This window comes from Somniosus microcephalus, chromosome 21, assembly GCF_052327205.1.
Source record: "Somniosus microcephalus isolate GS21.2 chromosome 21, FLI_Smic_1.0, whole genome shotgun sequence".
In the NCBI taxonomy this organism is placed as follows: domain Eukaryota; kingdom Metazoa; phylum Chordata; class Chondrichthyes; order Squaliformes; family Somniosidae; genus Somniosus; species Somniosus microcephalus.
The window spans coordinates 23,565,890-23,586,615 of NC_141007.1; the positions used below are offsets into that span (position 1 = coordinate 23,565,890).

The window sequence follows — 20,726 nt, forward strand, 5'->3', positions numbered from 1 at the left end:
TTAAGACTGAAGCAGTTGTCGGAAAAAAGGCTGAATGGAAAATACTCTTTTGGTTGGGTGGGGTGGGGGGGTAGGGTAGTGGGGCGCATGAGCAGCTAACGGATTTATTTTAATTTACAGTCCTGCCCTACCAAAAAAAATTGTGGGGATTTTCTCGTTACTTCAAAATTATCCTCAAGGAGGCCTGCCATGTTGAGTTTCCAAACTTAAAAAAAACACCTCACTTGGATTGTGATCCCTCCAGTTCTTTTTGGACAGTTGCCAATGAATTGAATGCAAATTAACCTATTTCCTATTCCAGGATGCCAGTTCTGGCTCTAGAACTAAACTGAAAAGCTTAGTAATGAATTGAGCTCAGATATGTATCACATCTTTATGATCTTGTATGAGTCAAGTGTAGGTGAAACTACTGCAGTATAGCAACCCTTAATAAGTGGTGACAAAAGTCAGGAAAAGAAGCAGAATGTGAAGAAGCTGAAACAAGGTAGTAAAGTTTTTGCATTTCAATTCTACAATGGAACAGGGGAAACCATCTTTAATTTAGGAAGAAAGGCAGTGCGGAAGTCATTAAATGGAATAATTACAAGGAATTACAACTTCAACATCCGAGCAATTTTTTTTTGTTAAATACTTCTGTTTAAATAGTGCGGACGAGATCAGGAAACAAGCTGGGTGGTGCACGGAGTTCTGTAGTGACAGGGAGTTGAATGAGTGGTTAACCTCAGGTGATTGAGCAATTTCACCAAGTCTGAACTAGCTTAATTAACAGTAGGGATCCAAGAACTCCTCCAACCGAGTTCCCAATGAGGTCATCAGCTCTTTGTGTTCATAAAAACCCTCCTTTTAAAAACTCAAAAAGAAATAAATAAGGATATTGAAGTTAATCATTCTTGGTAACTGAACGTTAAAGAGAGGGAGTGATGCCAACACTTCCACTGTAAAGTGTGCATACAAGGATTAGAAATCACCCAACAAGAATATTTTAATCCCAGCTATTTTAGCTTTTATTAAAAATGTTTTTAAAATTCACCATTCAGCTGCAGGCCAAGATAAAATTAGCATTTTATACCAACCCATGCTACTTCACACGAGTCAAATAACCTGGAGGAAAGATTTCTGGTTCCCCATTTAGAGCAAAACCCTAAATGTGTATATAACGCACACATTATGATTTTGCTATACGACTCCATCCCGTTCTTTCCCCGCTAGGTGTAAAAGAGAGTAATGAAACTGCTAAACATGTGTTGTAGTATTTACTGTCACTTAATATGATTTTATTCATAGAAAAAAATTGACAGTATAAGCAGCAATTTGGTATTGTTATCTGTGGAACATTTTACCTGGTCATAAATCAAAGTTCAAAAATATTCTCCGAGACACTTTTGTGACTGATTGTAACCATCATTTCAATTTTGTTTTCTACTGGCAGAAGTCAGACACAAGCTATGTTTTTATGGAAAGTTGGTGAACTCGGTCAATAAACATCAATGGCAGATACAAAATTTTTTCTTCCTGATAGTTCAGGACACCAATGATAGCCACACAACCATCCTTCAGCCTTATTCAAATGAGCTCAGGAAATAAATATAAAAAAAAAAATCATACCCAGAATGGTATCAAATATCTGCAGTTTGCTGTTGGAGGTTCCAATTGGTGGATAAATTCACTTGGATTGCTGAACAAGGGATGATGCATTTCTAGTTTCCATATCTACAGAATTTTATTTAAATCACAAATCCAATAATATTTTGTGAAGCTGTGATCCACTGAAGCTTTTACATATCTGAAGTTTATTACTTTATATTTCATACTAATTTTCAGATGTTGCTTGAGGTGTCTGTCATTCCTGTTCATGGGACCTTACTGTGCATAAAATGCCTGTCTACATAATAATGACTGCACTTCATTGTAATTAACTGCCAAGTGCTTTAGGATGATTCTGAGAGATGGGATAAGGCACCACATAAATGATTTTTTTTTTTTACTCTTTGAATTTTACTTGCATAATGATTGTTCTACTGGAGTGCGCTAAGGCCACCACTTAAAATCAATATATCTGAAAAACTTGCATTTATATTGCTCATCACATCTCTCAAACACATCTTAAGTGTTTTCACAGATAAGGAATTACTTCAATGAAACATAGAAACATAGAAGATAGGAGCAGGCCATACGGCCCTTCGAGCCTGCTCCGCCATTCAATGAGATCATGGCTGATCATCCAAATTCAGTACCCTGTCCCTGCCTTCTCCCCATATCCCTTGAGCCTTAAGAAATATATCCAACTCTTTTTTGAATATATTCTCTGTGGCAGAGAATTCCACAGGTTAACCACTCTCTGGGTGAAGAAATTCCTCCTCATCTCAGTCCTAAATGGCTTACCCCTTATCCTTAGACTATGACCCCTGGTTCTGGACTCCCCGGCCATCAGAAACATCCTTTCTGCATCTAGTCTGTCCAGACCCGACAGAATTTTATAGGTTTCGATGAGATCCCCTCTCAATCTTCTAAACTCCAGTGAGTATAAGCCCAATCGACACAATCTCTCCTCGTACATCATTCCTGCCATCCCAGGTATCAGCCTGGTGAATCTTCGCTGCACTCCCTCCATGGCAAGAATGTCCTTCCTCAGGTAAGGTGACCAAAACTGTACACAATGCCCAAGGCCCTGTACAACTGCAGCAAGACATCCTTGTTCTTGTACTCGAACAAGTTGCTACGAAGGCCAACATACCATTTGCCTTCTTAACCACCTGCTGCACCTGCATGCTTACCTTCAGCGACTGGTGCACAATAACACCCAGGTCTCTTTGCACTTCCCCTTCTCCCAATCTATTGCCATTCACATAATAATCTGCCTTCCTGTTTTTGCCACCAAAGTGGATAACCTCACATTTATCCACATTATAGTGCATTTGCCATGTTTCTGCTCAATCACCCAGCCTGTCCAAATCGTACTGGAGTTTCACGACATCCTCCTCACAGCTTACCCTCCCCACCCAGCTTTGTGTCGTCTGCAAATTTGGAGATATTACATCCAATTCTCTCGTCCAGATCATTAATATATATTGTGAACAGCTGGGGTCCTAGGACCGATCCTTGCGGTACCCCACTAGTCACTGCCTGCCACTCGGAAAACGGCCCGTTTATTCCAACTCTTTGCTTTCTGTCCGCCAACCAGTTCTCTATCCAAGTCAATACCTTGCCCCCCAATCCCATGTGCCTTGATTTTGCACCTTATCGAAAGCCTTCTGAAAATCCAAATACACCACATCCACTGGTTCTCCCTTATCTATTTTACCAGTTACATCCTCAAAAAATTCCAGTAGATTAGTCAAGCATGATTTACCTTTTGTAAATCCATGTTGACTTTGTCCGATCCTGTCACTGCTTTCCAAGTGCTCTGCTATTACATCTTTTATAATAGACTCTAGCATTTTCCCCACTACCGATGTCAGGCTTACCGGTCTATAATTCCCTGCTTTTTCTCTACCACCTTTTTTGAATAGTGGGGTAACATTAGCTACCCTCCAATCCATGGGTACTGTTCCAGAGTCTATCGAGTTCTGGAAGATGACCAGCAATGCGTCTACTATCTCTAGGGCCACTTCCTTAAGTACCCTGGGATGTAGACCATCAGGCCCTGGGGATTTATCGGCATTCAGTCCCATCAATTTTCCTAACACCATTTCCCTACAAATACTGATTTCTTTCAGTTCCTCCCTCTCATTGGCTTGACTTTTGCAGGTAAATGCGATAGTCATTTTAATTCCAAGTTTGAATCCCTCCAATCAGGTTTCCACCCTTGCCACAGTACCGAAACGGCTCTCATCAAAGTCACTAATGACATCCTTTGTGACTGACAAAAGTAAACTATCCCTCCTTGCCCTTCTCAATTTGTCTGCATCCTTCTCCAATGCCTCTCCACTGTCGTCCAGCTGGGTGTGACTGCACTCGCCTGGTTCCATTCTTACCAATCTAATCATAGCCAGAGAATCACCAGCAACGGTTTCTCTTCCCGCTCCCGCATCGTTACCTCTGGTGTCCCCCAAGGATTTATCCTTGGCCCCCTCCAATTTCGCATCTACATGTTGCCGCTTGGCGTCATCATCGGAAAACACAGCGTCAGTTTCCACACGTATGCCGACGACATCCAGCTCTAACTCGCTACCACTACTCTCAACCCCTACACGGTCTCTAAATTGTCAGGCTGCTTGTCCGACATTCAGTTCTGGATGAGCAGAAATTTTCTCCAATTAAATATTGGGAAGACCAAAGCCACTGTTTTCGGTCCCCGCCACAAGCTCCGTTCCCTAGCCACTGACTCCATCCCTCTCCCTAACATCTGTCTGAGGCTGAACCACACTGTTCGCAACCTTGGTGTCATATTTGACCCTGAAATGAGCTTCCGACCACATATCCGCAGCATAACTAAGACCGCCTATTTCCACCTCCATAACATCCCCTGCCTCAGCTCATCCGCTGCTGAAACCCTCATCCATGCCTTTGTTACCTCTAGACTAGGCTATTCCAACGCACTATTGGCTGGCCTCCCACATTCCACCCTACATAAACTTGAGGTGATCCAAAGCTCTGCTGCCCATGTCCTAACTCGCACCAAGTCCCGTTCGCCCATCACCCCGGTGCTCGCTGACCTACATTGGCTCCCGGTTAAGCAATGCCTCAATTTCAAAATTTTGATCCTTGTTTTCAAATCCCTCCATGGCCTCGCTCCTCCCATCTCTGTAATCTCCTTCAGCCCCACAACGCCCCGAGATATCTGCACTCCTCTAATTCTGCCCTCTTGAGCATCCCTGATTATAATCGCTCAACCATTGGTGGCCGTGCCTTCTGTTGCCTAGGCCCTAAACTCTGGAATTCCCTGCCTAAACCTCTCCGCCTCTTTCCTCCTTAAAACCTACCTCTTTGACCAAGCTTTTGGTCACCTGCCCCAATTTCTCCTTATGCAGCTCAGTATCAAATTTTTTGTCTTATAATACACCTGTGTAGCGCCTTGGGACGTTTTACTACATTAAAGGCGCTATATAAATCCAAGTTGTTGTTGTTGTTGTAAATGCAGCAAATTCCCACAAAGAGCAAGGAGAGGAACAACCACTTTATCCATTTGTGGTGCTGGTCGAAGGAGGACTGCTGCCAGAACACGCTGTCTTCTTCAAATGGTGCCAAGGTATCCTCAACATCCACCAGAACCAGGGGAACAGGTAGATTTGGGCTTAGTTTGATGCTGCACCCGAAGGATGGCACCTCTGACAATGTAGCGCTCCTTTAGTATTGGATTGGGATTGAGTCTAGGTTATGCTGTAATATGAATTAATAGCATGTGTTTGTATATGGGGATGGGTGGAGAAGGAGGTACCATTTAATATTTGTTTATAACTGGTTTCCGGATTCTTATAGAAAGGCAAGGATTTGGGATTGGGTAGCACGTTAAGTGTGGGATCGCAATTCAAATCCAAGTCGCATTGAGTTTAAGCAGACTTTGGTAAGTGGCAGAAAAAGTCTTTTAAGTGCATTTACTGAATTTTAGTGAGTAAAAAAGTGAATTATTTGAAGTAAGTTTAATTAATTTTTTTTTTTATTTTTTAAAAAGAGTAAATTAAGCTGTTGGGGAGTTTAAACCGGAAGTAGAATCCGGGTATAAAAAGGGGCGGGTTTAGTGCTGCAGGCTGAGTGCGGTCGCATTGAGTGTAAGTAGAGTTTGGTAAGTGAGAGAGTTCGGGCAAGTGGGAGGTGGGGGGGTGCTTTTTGCTCTGTTTTGCTTCCCTCTCTCAGGCTAATCCAACACTGAGGACGTGGAGCAGCGAGACAATTCAACCGGACAGGTCCCCCAGACAGCATTCACGAGGGAGGTTGGTGATCAGCTGGTTGGTAGGTCCTCTTCCTTCTCTTCTATATTTTTAAGTTGGTAAGTCCTATTAAATAGTGGTGTAATATTATCATCTATATCGGGGCAGAGGGTCTTCATAACTAATAATAAGAAATTTAATTAATTACACAGATATGGGTGAACAGGTGATGCGTCACTGTTGCGAAATGTGGGAGCTGGTGGACCCCATTGAGGCTCACGGTGATTACATTTGCGATAAGTGTTTGCTGCTAGAGGAACTCAAGCTCCGTGTTAAAGAGCTTGAGACCGAGCTTCAGACACTGCGACACATCAGGGAGGGGGAGAAGTTCCTGGACTCTGTTTCAGGGGGTGGTCACACCTATGAAATTAATTACTGCAGATGTAGTCCGTGGTCAGGGACAGGACGGTGTGACTACGAGTGAGGAAGGTACAGGGATCCAGGATGTAGTGTTGAAGGAGCCGCAGCCCTTGCTCTTGTCAAGCAGGATCGAGGTTCTTACTCCGTGAGGGCGGAAGCGGGGACTGCAGGGAGGATGAGCAACCTGGCCACAGCACCGTGGAACAGGGGGCCATTCAAGTGGAGGGAGTAAAAAGAAATGTTGTAGTGGTAGGGGATAGTATCATTAGGGGGATAGATAGGGTTCTCTGCAGTCAAGAGCGGGAGTCCCGAAGGCTGTGTTGCCTGCCCGGTGCCAGGGTTAAGGACATCTCTTCTGGGCTGGAAAGAAACTTGGGGTGGGAGGCGGAGGATCCAGTTGTCGTGGTCCATGTTGGTACAAACGACGTAGATAGGACAAGGAAGCAGGTTCTGTTAAAGGAGTATGAGCAGCTAGGGGTCAAATTAAAAAACAGAACCTCAAGGGTAGGATTATTACCTGAGCCACGAGCAAATTTGGCTAGGATAAATAAAATTAAAGAGTTAAATGCGTGGCTCAAAGACTGGTGTGGGAGAAATGGGTTTTGCTTCTTGGGACACTGGCACCAGTACTGGGACAGGAGGGAGCTGTTCCGTTGGGACGGACTCCACTTGGCCAGTGCTGGGACTAGGGTCCTGGCGAATCATATAACTAGGGCTGTAGAGAAGGCTTTAAACTAATTAGTGGGGGGGAGGTTTCTAGAGGGCAAATAACAGAAATGACAACGGAGAAGGTCATAGACTTAGGTAGCAGTGGGGAAATTAAAAAACAGAACGTGTCTGGAAGGGACAGAAGGTATGGAGTAAAAGGTAAAGTAGTAAAAGGGGAAAAAACAGGAACTAAGTGTCACAAAACATATTTGAAAGTTCTTTATCTGAATGCACGCAGCATTCGTAACAAAATGAATGAGTTAACGGCACAAATAACTACATATGGGTATGATCTTGTGGCCATTACAGAAACATGGCTGCAGGGTGACCATGACTGGGAATTAAACATACCAGGTTATTTAACAATCAGGAAGGACAGGCAGGAAGGGAAGGGAGGTGGGGAGGCTATGTTAATAAAGGAAGGAATGTGTGGAGTTTGCACATTCTCCCCGTGTTTGCGTGGGTTTTCTCCGGGTGCTCCGGTTTCCTCCCACAGTCCAAAGATGTGCGGGTTAGGTTGATTGGCTATGATAAAAATTGACCCTTAGTGTTAGGGGGATTAAATACGTGGGGTTACGGGGATAGGGTGGGATACGTGTTGGTGTAGGGGTTACGGGGATCGGGTGGGATGTGTGTTGGTGCAGGCTCGATGGGCCGAAATGGCCTCTATCTGTACTGTGAGTTTTCTGTGATTCTGTGATAATACAGAGAAATGATATTGGGTCAAAGGAGCAGGGTAGTGAAACAGTTTGGGTGGAGATAAGGAATAATAAGGGGAAAAAAACACTAGTGGGCGTAGTCTATAGGCCTCCGAGCAGTTGCAACTCTGTTGGACGGAGTATTAATCAGGAAATAGTTGAGGCTTGTAATAAGGGAACAGCTATAATTATGGGGGATTTTAACTATCATATTAACTGGACAAATCAAATTGGGCAGAGCAGCCTTGAGGATGAGTTCATTGAGTGTATTAGGGATGGGTTTCTTGAGCAGTATGTAACTGAACCGTCCAGGGGGCAAGCAACCTTAGATTTGGTCCTGTGTAATGAGACAGGATTAATTAAAAATGTCCTAGTAAAGGATCCCCTTGGAATGAGTGACCATAACATGGTTGAATTCCATATTCAAGTAGAGGGTGAGAAGGTTGGATCTCAAACAAGCGTGCTGAGCTTGAATAAAGGAGACTATGAAGGTATGAGAGCGGAATTGATTAGAGTGGACTGGGAAAATAGATTAAAGGGTAAGACGATACATGATCAGTGGTGTACATTTAAGGAGTTATTTTACAACTTCCAAAAAAAAAATATTCCACTGAGGAAAAAAGGGTGTAAAAGAAAAGATAGCCATCCGTGGCTAAGTAAAGTAATTAAGGATAGTATCCGACTAAAAACAAGGGCATATAAGGTAGCCAAATCTAGTGGGAGGATAGAAGATTGGGAAGTCTTTAAAAGACTGCAAAAAATAACTAAAAGATTGATTAAGGGAAGATAGATTATGAAAGTAAATTAGCAAAAAATATAAAAACAGATAGCAAAAGTTTCTATAGTTATATAAAAAGAAAAAGGGTGGTTAAAGTAAATGTTGGTCCCTTAGAGGATGAGACCGGGAAATTAATGGTGGGAAACATGGAGATGGCAAAAACGCTGAACAAATATTTTGTATCAGTCTTTACGGTAGAGGATGCTAAGAATATCCCAACACTGGACAAACAGGGGGCTCTAGGGGGAGAGGAGCTAAATACGATTAAAATCACTAAGGAAGTGGTACTTGGTAAAATAATGGGACTCAAGCCGGATAAATCCCCTGGACCTGATGGCTTACATCCTAGGGTCTTGAGGGAAGTGGCGGTAGGGATTGTGGATGCATTGGTAATAATTTTCCAAAACTCCCTGGACTCAGCAAAGGTCCCGGCAGATTGGAAAACTGCTAATGTAACACCCTTATTTAAAAAGGGTAATAGGCAGAAGGCTGGAAACTATAGACCTGTTAGCCTAACATCTGTGGTTGGTAAAATTTTAGATTCCATTATTAAAGGAGACAGTAATGGGACATTTGGATAAACATAACTTAATAGGACAAACTCAGCATGGTTTCATGAAGGGGAAGTCATGTTTGACAAATTTGCTTGAGTTTTTTGAGGAAGTAACATACAGGGTGGATAAAGGAGAACCAGTGGACGTAGTGTATTTAGACTTCCAAAAGGCATTTGTCAAGGTGCCACACAAAAGATTATTGCTCAAGATAAAAAAAATCACAGGATTGGGGGTAATATTCTGGCGTGGGTGAAGGATTGGCTCTCTAACAGAAAGCAGAGTGTTGGGATAAATGGTTCATTCTCAGACTGGCAATCAGTAACTAGTGGTGTTCCGCAGGGGTCAGTGCTGGGTCCCCAACTCTTTACAATCTATATTAACGATTTGGAGGAGGGGACCGAGTGTAACATATCAAAGTTTGCAGATGATACAAAGATGGGAGGGAAAGTAGTGAGTGAGGAGGACATAAAAAACCTGCAAAGTGACATAGACAGGCTAAGTAAGTGGGCAGAGATTTGGCAGATGGAATACAATACTGGAAAGTGTGAGGTTATGCACTTTGGCAGGAAAAATCATAGAGCAAGTTATTATCTTAATGGCAAGAAACTGGAAAGTACTGTAGTACAAAGGGATCTGGGGGTCCTGGTGCACGAAACTCAAAAAGTTAGTATGCAGGTGCAGCAAGTGATCAAGAAGGCCAATGGAATGTTGGCTTTTATTGCTAGGGGGATAGAATATAAAAACAGGGAGGTATTGCTGCAGTTATACAAGGTATTGGTGAGACCGCACCTGGAATACTGCATACAATTTTGGTGTCCATACTTAAGAAAAGACATACTTGCTCTCGAGTCAGTACAAAGAAGGTTCACTCGGTTAATCCCGGGGATGAGGGGGTGGTCATATGAGGAGAGGTTGAGTAGATTGGGACTCTACTCATTGGAGTTCAGAAGAATGAGAGGCGATCTTATTGAAACATATAAGATTGTGAAGGGGCTTGATCGGGTGGATGCGGTGAGGATGTTCCCAATGATTGGTGAAACTAGAACTAGGGGGCATAATCTTAGAATAAGGGGCTGCTCCTTCAAAACTGAGATGAGGAGAAACTTCTTCACTCAGAGGGTGGTAGGTTTGTGGAATTTGCTGCCCCAGAAAGCTGTGGAAGCTCCATCATTAAATAAATTTAAAACAGAAAAATAGATAATTCCCTTTACTTCTAGGAAACTAAGGGTTACGGGGAGCGGGCAGGAAATTGGACATGAGTCTAGGTTCGGAATGGTCATGGCCCTGTGGGTAGTGGAGCGGGCCCATGGGCCTTGTAGCCTAGTTCTGCTCCTACTTCTTGTGTTCTAATTCTGTGTTAGATTTCAGGAGATGGTTTTATTCCTGTTCCTGGCTGGGGTGGAGATCGCCTTTACAGAAGGTAAGTAGTGTAGAAAATATAGGGACAGAGTGATCTCCTGGACGAGTTTCGATCGCCTAGATGGGTTGGAGAGGAATTTCCCAGATTTTTTCTCCCAAATTGGCCATTGGGTTTTTTACCTGGTTTTTCGGAGAGTGATAGAAGATTTGAGGTTAGGATCAGATCAGCCATGATCTTATTGAATGGTGGAGCAGGCTCGAGGGGCCGATTGGCCTACTCCTGCTCCTATTTCTTATGTTCTTATATCTTCTGTCATCTCAAAGCATCCCACGTAAAGAGAGTGTAGGCACTCTCAACTCAGAACATAAATTCACAAAACTAACAATTGAGCACTCAAGTTCAATCTCACTCAGAGTAGCCTCAAGACACTTGGGGCTGGATTTTCATTGAGGCGGCGGGTAGGAGGCGGGACTACAACTTTCGTGGGTTGTAGTCCCGCCTCCATAGAGTTGTAGCCAACCCACGTGATTTTGACTTGATTGACCTTGTTGAGCCCACCCAGCGGGCTCAGCAGGCCAATTAAGGGCCACCCGGCAACTGGTGACATCACAGATTGATATTTCATCTGTCAAGATCTTTTGACAAATGAAATATCAGCCTTTCACAGCTGTTTGAAGCTGTCGAACACTGACAATCTGTACTCTAAGTTAATTCCTTCCTCTCAGGATGATTTAGAGATCTCTCCGGAACAGAAAGCTGAATGCTGCAATTTTTGACAGATCGTGGCCATTCTGCTGTCTGTGCCGGTGAGATGAGGGACTCCCGAGGCCTGAAGGAAGGAAGGCTGTAAAAGGTAAGTAAAACTTCTTTAAACACTCCAAACATACTTACCAATGCACTCATGCGCCCATCACTCACCTGAGCACTGGACATCTCGACCCCTCCAAGCCCGACTCGCTAACTTGGCGTGGTTTGGAGCTGTCGGGAATCCCACACTTCAAGAATGAAAATAGGGATTAGGCTAAAAACTGCCTTTAACTACCTGTTAACAGGTAGTTAATTGGCACTAATCCCCTTCCCGCCTCGGGGAGGCGGGTCCCAGTGTGGGGCGGGTACCCGCCTCCTTTGAAACTGGCATGGAGGCGGGTTGGGTTCGTGCCCACCCCCGATTTTGGGATTTTAACCCCCCACACGCCTCCAATCCCGCCTCCACAGCCCAATGAAAATCCTGCCCTTGGTGTGGAAAATGGAAATGTCAGATAAAGTACAGAAACTTCAGAGGCCGAGTTTGAGACAGTTAGACAGTGTAAAAGGCCAACTCCCTGGTGTGTTTTCTTTGTCCATAATTCAGAGTTCTAACATGTATTCTGTGTATGCAACATATTGTGCTCCCTCCCCCCCACACCCCCAATTTGGAAAAGTGAAGTAACATAATTGTTGTATTCTGTGTGGATGCACAATTCCATGCTCAGGTAAAGTGGCCATTGGCAAGTTCAGTGTACCGGTACAATAGCAAAATACTGTGAATGCTGGAAATCTGAAATAACAACAGAAAATGCTGGAAACACTCAGCAGGTCTGGCAGCATCCGTGGAGAGAGAAAAACAGTGTTAACGTTTCAGGTCTGAGACCCTTTGCCAGAACTGGAAAAAATCAGAGATAGAACAGATTTTAAGCAGGTGCAGAGGCAGGGAAAGGGGGGAGGGGAGGAAAGAACAAAAGGGACGGTCTGTGATAGGGTGGAAGGCAGGAGAGATTAAATGTTGCACATGGGAATGGCAGAATCATCAACAGCTGCCGCCTAAAAAAGCTGGGGCAGAGGTTATGGCCTGAAATTGTTGAACTCAATGTTGAGTCTAGAAGGCTGTAAAGTGCCTAATAGAAAGATGAGGTGCTGTTCCTTGAGCTTCATTGGAACAGTGCAAGAGGCCAAGGACAGAGAGGTCAGAGTGGGAGTGGAGCGGAGAATTAAAGTTTCAAGCTTCCGATATGGCTTCCTTTTTCCTCAACCGAGGATTCCTCTCTACTGTGGTTGACATGGCCCTCGACTGTGTCCGTTCCATTTCCCGCACTTCTGCTCTCACCCCTTCCCCTCCCTCCCAGAACCACGATAGGGTTCCCCTTTGTCATCATCTTTCACTCCACCAGCCTCCACATTCAACTGATCATCTCCCGCCACCAAACACATCTTCCCCTCCCCTCGCCTTTCAGCATTCCGAAGGGACCACTCCCTCCACAACACCCTGGTCCACTCCTCAATCACCCCCAACAGCCCCTCCCCTCCCCACGGCACCTTCCCGTGCAAGCGTAGAAGATGCAACACCTGCCCTTTTACCTCCTCCCTTCCCACTGTCCAGGGCCCCGAACACTCCTTCCAGATGAAACAGCGATTTACTTGTACTTCTTGCAATTTAGTATACTGTATTCGCTGCTCACGATGTGGTCTCCTCTACATTGGGGAGACCAAACGCAGATTGGGTGACCGCTTCAGTTCGTAAGCGTGACCCCGAGCTTCCGGTCGCTTGTCACTAACTTTTTCCAGTTATGACGAAGGGTCACAGACCTGAAACGTTAACACTGTTTTTCTCTCTCCACGGATGCTGCCTGACCTGCTGTGTGTTTCCAGCATTTTCTGTTATTTCAATGTACAGGTGGTTTGGCTGGCATTTGCCCTGTGGCATTTATAGTAAGTAACGTGGAAAGGTATTTGTCATCATGTGGAAGCTTGATGTGCACAAAATGGCTGCCATGTTTCCTACATTACAACAATGACTACACTTCAAAATTACTTCATTGGCTGTAAAGCGCTTTGGGGCATCCATGAGGTTGTGAAAAGCGCTATATAAATGCAAGTCTTTCGTTCATTCTTTTTACATTAAGACAAATGTGCAGTAGATACTGGATGCAGCAGAGGAGTCTTTACTGGGTGGAACAGAGTGCTGCGATCCAATGTTCACAGTAAGTGTCGGGCCTGGAGTCATTGCCTCCCAAATGGCACTGCTGACTCTCAGCAGGCATGGACCCAAGTGGTTGGATATAGAATCAGAGTAGAAACCAGCAATTCTTTGCAGGAAAAATTAAAACAAGTCATCTTGGCCACTCCTGTTCATTGCCTGATTAGGCACCTCCACAGTGATTTTGCCCGAGGCTCTACAGCATGTTTCCATCCCTTCTTCTCAAGGAAGAAAGGTGAGTGATGGAGATTTTGAGTGACAAACAGCAAAGCCTCAATAGTGTTATAAAGCACTACAGGAAACTCTTTGGTACCCAGCACCGATGGGACCGGCGTGTTGCCGGTTGATCAAAAATTCCAGATGACGGAGAGGGTTATCTACCGAGGCTATTTTTAACAAAGTAAAAAAAAAATCAAGAAATGTGCAGTATACAGTAATTGGGTACTCACCTACAGAATGTTGTGTTAAATGGATGGTGGAAGATGCTTGATTAAGTACAGTACTGCCAGTTGAGGGTAATGCAATGCAGTGACTACCAGCAGCGTGGGAGACGCACAGTACCCCTGTAAAATGGCAGATCAGAAGAGACTACCGGCAGCACGGGAGAGTCAGGCTCCTGTTACAGGGGTATTGAGGTGGTCGGACTTCCGACAGCGCCAAGAAGCCAAGTAGTGGCAGTTTGGAGAACTACCCCTACTGACTAACTCGGCCACCGTGGGAGACTCGGACTCGGCAACATTGCTGGTTATTGAGGTTTTGTTTTCGGAGTGAGAATTTTGCCGGTTAATAGAGAATTCTGGATATTTAGGTGCCATTTAAACGAGAGTTTCCTGTATTATGTTATCAGGAATATCAATGTCATATTAATGTAAACAGCACTAAAATATCTACTTTTTCCCCCAAGTAGTCAGGAAAAATGAAGGAAATTAGATTAGCATTTAGAACCCAGTTCATATTGAATATTTATATAAACACATTGCATCACGCACTCTCCGGTTCGATATAGCAAAGGTCACATGTAAAGGGCTTTGTGGTCTTCCTGAACAATGAATAGCCCATAATCTAAACTTTGGAGGAGCAGAGCTTATAGTATGTGTAACAGTTCACTTATCAAACTAACTCTCCACATGGCCTCACTAAACTTCAAATTAACTGAGTTATTAGCAATTTTTTTGCTGTACACAAGAAACTCCTATAAAGACTCTATAAAACTCACTTCGCTCAAGACCTTTATCCATCTGAAATAGAAGACTACCATCCCAACAATGTGGAATGGATTTAAATCCAGCACCACGGCAAAAGGATAGAATGTTAACCCACTGTGCCATCAGTACCCTCAATTTTCCCTTTTTAAAAGAAGTTTTACAGTTCAGTATCCTCATTTTTATAATGATTGTTCCTCCTGTTTATATCTGCATTGTTGCTATTTTTGAACCCCCCACTATTCTGGCTAAATTGGGACATGATAATCGGAACAATATACATAGCCATGGTTATGATCACTGCTGCTCTAACTAACAAAGGGGTGTGTTTTATGTGGGAGACGTCTCACCTACACCCACGTCCCAAGACACCAAGTCGACCTCAGTGGGGAGTGAGGAAATAGGAGACAGTCGAAGCTGGGATTTGACAGACTCCTGCACGGAGGGTCAGCATTTTACTATCAGCCACACAGCCTGCTTTAAATACTAATTTTATGCTTACTGAGTGATTGTGTTTCTTTGAAACAAAATTCCCATTTAACTTGGCTGGTTTTTATCTGGATAAATATTTACAGATTTTCCATTCTGGTTCCCTTTTGATGTTTCTGCAGATACTCATGAGCAACATGGTATAAATTACAGAAAAGTAGGCATGTTAACAGATTGCAGAAAACCCCCCAAAGAGCAACAGTGGAAATCACTGCTCATTTCACTTACAATTGGTTTGTCCAAAAGCTCTAGGCGTGAACTTGCCCCAAACAGATCTTACGCCGTAATTTTTAAATACTGTATGAAAGCTGGAATGTTCAGTCATGTCCTGAAATCATAAATTAAATGAATAACCAGAACCAGAAGGTTCCAGGTTTAATGTCCAGTCTGTGATCAGATAGCTGATCTCAGCAGAAGCAAAAGTCGTCCTCAACATGGGGAGAGAGGATAAAGAGGAAAAGCAACCAGTTCTCCTGCTTCTGATTGCTATCCCGTGACTCCTGCTTATAACTGGGCATTTGGATGTTGAGTGAGGATACACTTAGTCTGGATGTAATTCCCTCGCCCAATGGTCAAAAAGTCTGCCAACTCTAGATTCATGGGTGAAGCATGACAAAGCATCCAACAAAAGAATCAGCACTTTCGAGAGAGGAGGGGAAAGAAGGAAATGAAGGAAAACTAAATCAATACATTCTGTTCCCCAATTAAAACTGGAGTGTGTTCAGGCAAAATATGACAACTGAATTTACACCTGATAAAAGATGAAGAGTAGGAAAATTGGGAAAAAAACTCATTCTAGGAACCAGTCACTGTTGTCTTTTTCACAAGGGTACAAAAATTAACCCGATTCTAGAAAGTATATTGATAAAAAAATTGAAAATTGATGATAGATAATCTAAACTATTTTAAACTGCATTAACATCTTGCTTCCCTTAATGTTTTGTGAACAGGTCAAATTATGCGTAGTCCCATACCTCCAAGATCAGTCATGGGAGAAATAAGACCTTGTTCACTGACATTATCACAGAGCCTTATCAATCAAGTTAAAATCCCTTTTGGAATGCTTCTAGCTTTTAATTAGTGTGTTGAGAGACCACGACGAGAAAAGACCATTCAGCCCACCAAAGCTCATCCATCCAGTGCATTAACTCTTCTATTATGATACCCAATTGCATTCTGAATAACCCCACTTATACATGCTTAATAGATTACAAACTTATCACTCTTTGAACAAGCAAATTTTAAACTAATATCTATTTAAATTTACTTTTTACTAATTTCCTCGTGTCAGCTACTGTAACTTTCTTGGTGCACAGCGCTACAAAGTGGGGTTACTTTATCAATAGCATTTAATATTTATACAGGTATATGCATGTCATAAAAATGAAGCAGCGCCCTTTTATTTCGGCCCAACAACTGTCCCTTTAATTCAGGGCACAATACCTAATGAGCTTATAAAGCCATATGCATTGGCTCAGCCTGTTTTGATACATATGCGGCAAAGTTTGTTACTATTGTTTCCATGGTAATAGGTTGGGGGGGGGGGGGGGGCTCAAATTCAAATACAGTATACTGTTATGAAATTCAAACAAGCCTTGGCAACAATTTAAGGGATATAAAATGGAAAAGGGGAGAGTCCTTTGACTGACACTGAGTGGAACAGATTCAAGTCTTCACCGTAAAGTATGATTGACTAGCTAGTTACTGCAGTAGGTAAAGGATAAGAAAATAAAATGTGTATATATAAAAGTTATCTATAAAAAGAACAGTTAAGGGTTTAAATCGTAACTTTTTATTTTTGAAGCGATGGTTTAATTTGCTTAGTAGTTTAAATCATGAACAAGGTCTGATCTGATGTTCCATTGCTGATCAAGGACTGGAGAGAGAACCTGTGGAGGCAGAATAACTCCAATAGCTTGAAAAAATGAACAGTCTTGGTTTTCTGTTTGTTATCCCCAGGAACATTTAATAGATAGTACAGTTAGTCAAGACTGTCTTGGGGGCATGGGGAGTCGGGACTCACCATGAGAGTGATCCATGATAGAAGTATGGAAACAGTAATCCAAATGTAACCATGCCGATAAGGTCTCCTCTATCCACCTCTTAAGACTGTAAAAGCTTAAGCTTCTCTCAACTATCCGCATAACTCATCCCCGTTACAACTTCAATCAGGTAAGATTTTTCAAAATGCTTTTGCTAGGACAATGTCTACTCTGGCCCATTGTACTTTGTCTAGGTAATATAATATCAAACTCAATCAAATTTCTAAAATAATTCTGGTTAATTCTTTTTATAAGACATTCCATGCAATAACCAGAACACTGCACTCTCACAAAGTTGACGGCACAAATCTTCCCCTTCCCTTGAAACAGTAAATTATGCTCTAAGGGAAGGGTCAATAGCTGACAACTGAGGTAGTGGTGTGCTACTAGATTAATTTCACTTACAAGGAGGACTCTCAATCACTCATGTGTGTGATAATTGTGAATTTGAGGTCTTTCCAAGTGTAAAATAAACAATGCCATGCCATTAATTCATTGAGAAAGCACTGCACTGATTAGGTATTTAAAATCATCAGTTGAAGCTGCTACAAACTGAAGCACAAACCAGACTGATGCTATGCAAGATTTATTTTGCTCAAACTTCATTATAGACTTAAATAATCAAAAGGTTGAAATTCAATTACACTCCAAGATCACCAACTGTCAGATTTGTTCCATGTTGGACTTTTTTTGCGCTCATCTATTAAAATCTGTTGTGGGCATTCAGCCATATTTTGAATAAAACTGAATCTTGTCAAAGGGTTAGATGAAGCATTAGCCCGAGTATGCCATTTCTGGCCATTTTCAGATAATGGACAAAGTACTTTCTTTTTAGACAAAGTTAGTTTCTATTCTATTCCTATTTCATTAATTCAAATTCCGTTAGTGTACAACCAGTCCGCAGCAATTCACAGGAGTGTTATAACATATAAGGGCACTATCGTTCTGTAAGATACGCTTTGCCTGTTAAGTCTCTTTCAATGACAGAACATAAAGGCCATATGCCAATTTTTTTGCCTATTATGTTGTTGAAGAATGGGAAAAAGTAGAAGTGATAGTGGAAATGAAGCAAAAGAGAAAATCTCAAACTTCTCTCTACAGAGTGTGAACATTTATAAACCGTGAGAGCTTTGTTCTCACAAGCCACAAAGTCAAGCACACCTCAAGTTTCAAGTAAGTGTCATTCATTAGTCCCAATATATTGGCAGTTTTACATCTGAACTTAAAACTAATCTCTAACTGGCTAGGTTTTTATTTGGTTGTTTATTTCTGAAATTAATAAAAAGAACCATTAAAATGTTCACCAAAATTCCCCTCTATATGGTACATTACTGGGGTTACTTTCCCCTTAAACATTAAAAGTTACTATTAATGGTATAAAAGCACAAATGATTCATCAGTTCTTCATGTTGTCATGCAGCAGTCCATGCATTAAAAAATAATTTTGGTAAGTTGTCAGTTCACAAGGCATGCAAAGGGTTCATACAGGAGGTAGCGCTCTCTACATGTCAAAAGGGAGATATGCCTCTACAGGACAGGGCTTTTTTTTCTTACCTGGGAGATGTACCCAGAACGGACCTGCTGCTCACGTTCCACACTAGCCTTCAGCTGGGCTTCGAGCTCTGCCCTGTATTTCTGTGAGTCTACCAATTCCTGTTGGCAGTGCTCCAACTGGATTTTCAATTCTTCAAGCTACAGAAATAACACATCACATTTTACAGAGGAACAATTTGGAGCTACCATGCTCTCTCTCACTTAAGTAGCGTTCTAAACATTTATAAGTATTTGGTCTAAGGTAAGGGGATTGGTGGGGGGGGGGGGGGAGAATAAGAACAGAGGAAAACAGAAAGACTAAGTCACCTTGGTGAGCATCATCTCCTAATGGATGATCACAAAGTGACATTGAGAGCAACTGAAAAGTCCTTGGCCTATATGACTAGTAAGTGGAATTATTAACAAGAGGTGGTGCAGCATGTTGGTGTGTTAATATGATACACCACGCAGTGGATGGCTATGTGTACATACTCACTCTAAAACACAGCACACTCCTGACTTACTCAGGTGGAAACCAGGCTGGCGTAGCCACACATTTTTAACAAAAATACTTTTTAAACATATAGGACTAAATAATGTATCTATAACAAAATAAAACATTCCTGACTTAATTTTAATTAGTCCTGTAACTGTACTAAATGCTTCTATCTAGAACGTAATTACTTGACTGAAGGAGCGTCACATTCAGCCATTAGACTTGGTAATGCCCAACACTGATGATAGTAGCAGTTAGAGTTAGACAAGTTAGATGACACACTATATTACATCGACAAGAATGTGTTATTCTGCTGCTAAGGTGGACCTGTGTTGAAGATGGCCTTGTCCTTCAAAGCCACAAAGTCTAATTGCTATAAGTAAACATAGCTTGAAGCTAATCAGAGTTTAGTTACTGTTTGGGGAGGGAAAAGACAAAATTACATTTACAGCAAGAAGGCCTCTTAGATACTGTAACTCATAAATTTTGCGCATGGAGTGAATGAGTTGGTGTGCTGTAGGATAAACAGTGAACCTTCTACTGAGTTACACAGCAGAATGACATACGCAACACCGAGTGTATCCTCCTGATCATGCTGCCAGATTGGAAACTGCTTGTACACTTCCAGCTCCAAGCCAGGAACAAATAGTACGATGTAACTGCCTTTCTTTCTCTTTTTATAAACTTTTAACTGTTTGCTAATAAGATCATGTATCGTACTACAATGTGTAATCTGGATTTGTTATTGGTTTTGACTAAAATGTAGCTAGCAAAATTGTTCAACATATTACAAGGCTTTTTTTTGCAGTCACGATATGATCAAAGATGAAAAAGCTCTTCATTGATAAAGTTAACAGTATCCATTTCAATTTTCAAGGTTAGGAGTTTGGGCTCCAGATACAGTATCGATAAATGTGGGCTCTGCCCTGCATCATGTTATAAAACTATTATATTTGTTCCGTCTGAAATTGTAGCTGGACCAATGCACTCGATATTTTTTTTTTTTTTTTTTTATAAATGGAACCACGTCGGCTGCTTCTGAAAGTCTGTGCCTCGCTCAGACGGCCTGAATCTGAGCAATCTGAACCTGCTGTATGGAGTGGGCATGGAGTATGACGTGCAGACATACCTCCATCAGGCCAGAATTGTTTGCCTAATACCTCAGATGATGCATGTAAGCTTGCCAGTGAGGAGATGGCAGTGGACTTCTCTACTGGAAACTTTCGATTTACCGGCACCTAAATAACCGGAAAACTCGGTTAACCAGCAAAATTCAGGAGTAAGTTCAGGTAAGTTTTATTACTGTACTTGCCTTCCTCGATCTGTTGCTGTGCAAGGGTGTGGCTGCAGCTGTTGCTAAGCTACAGAGACGCTTGGAACTTGTGGCCATTGTTCTGAACCTGTTGCTAAGCAACCGGGTTTGTTGCTTTACTATAGCTTTCGGTTATCCGGAATTTTTGATGAACCGGCACCACGTCGGTCCTGTCAGTGCCGGATAAAAAAGTTTCCTGTATATTGGTTGATCCACTGAGGATATCCTGTTGGAAAGTAGTAGTTGTCTCAAGATCAACAACTTCAACACAAAAAGCTTGCTTTGGATCCAAGAATGTGCAGTTGTTCCTCAAAAAAATCTGTTCTTCACTTCAAAAGGAAATGGAGGTACACTTGGGAGGGGTTTGCCAATCC

General features: G+C 42.4%; 1 protein-coding gene across 5 annotated transcripts in view; it reads right to left on the reverse strand.

The window, feature by feature from the left end:
• LOC147102652 (uncharacterized) overlaps nucleotides 1-20,726 on the reverse strand; it is a 449,465-nt gene that overhangs the window by 61,380 nt on the left and 367,359 nt on the right. For all 5 annotated transcript variants that reach the window (XM_085963336.1, XM_085963337.1, XM_085963338.1 and 2 more), the window contains one exon: nucleotides 18,566-18,703. In XM_085963336.1, the coding sequence (XP_085819462.1) occupies nucleotides 18,566-18,703 (138 nt within the window). The remainder of the gene's footprint in view (nucleotides 1-18,565; nucleotides 18,704-20,726) is intronic.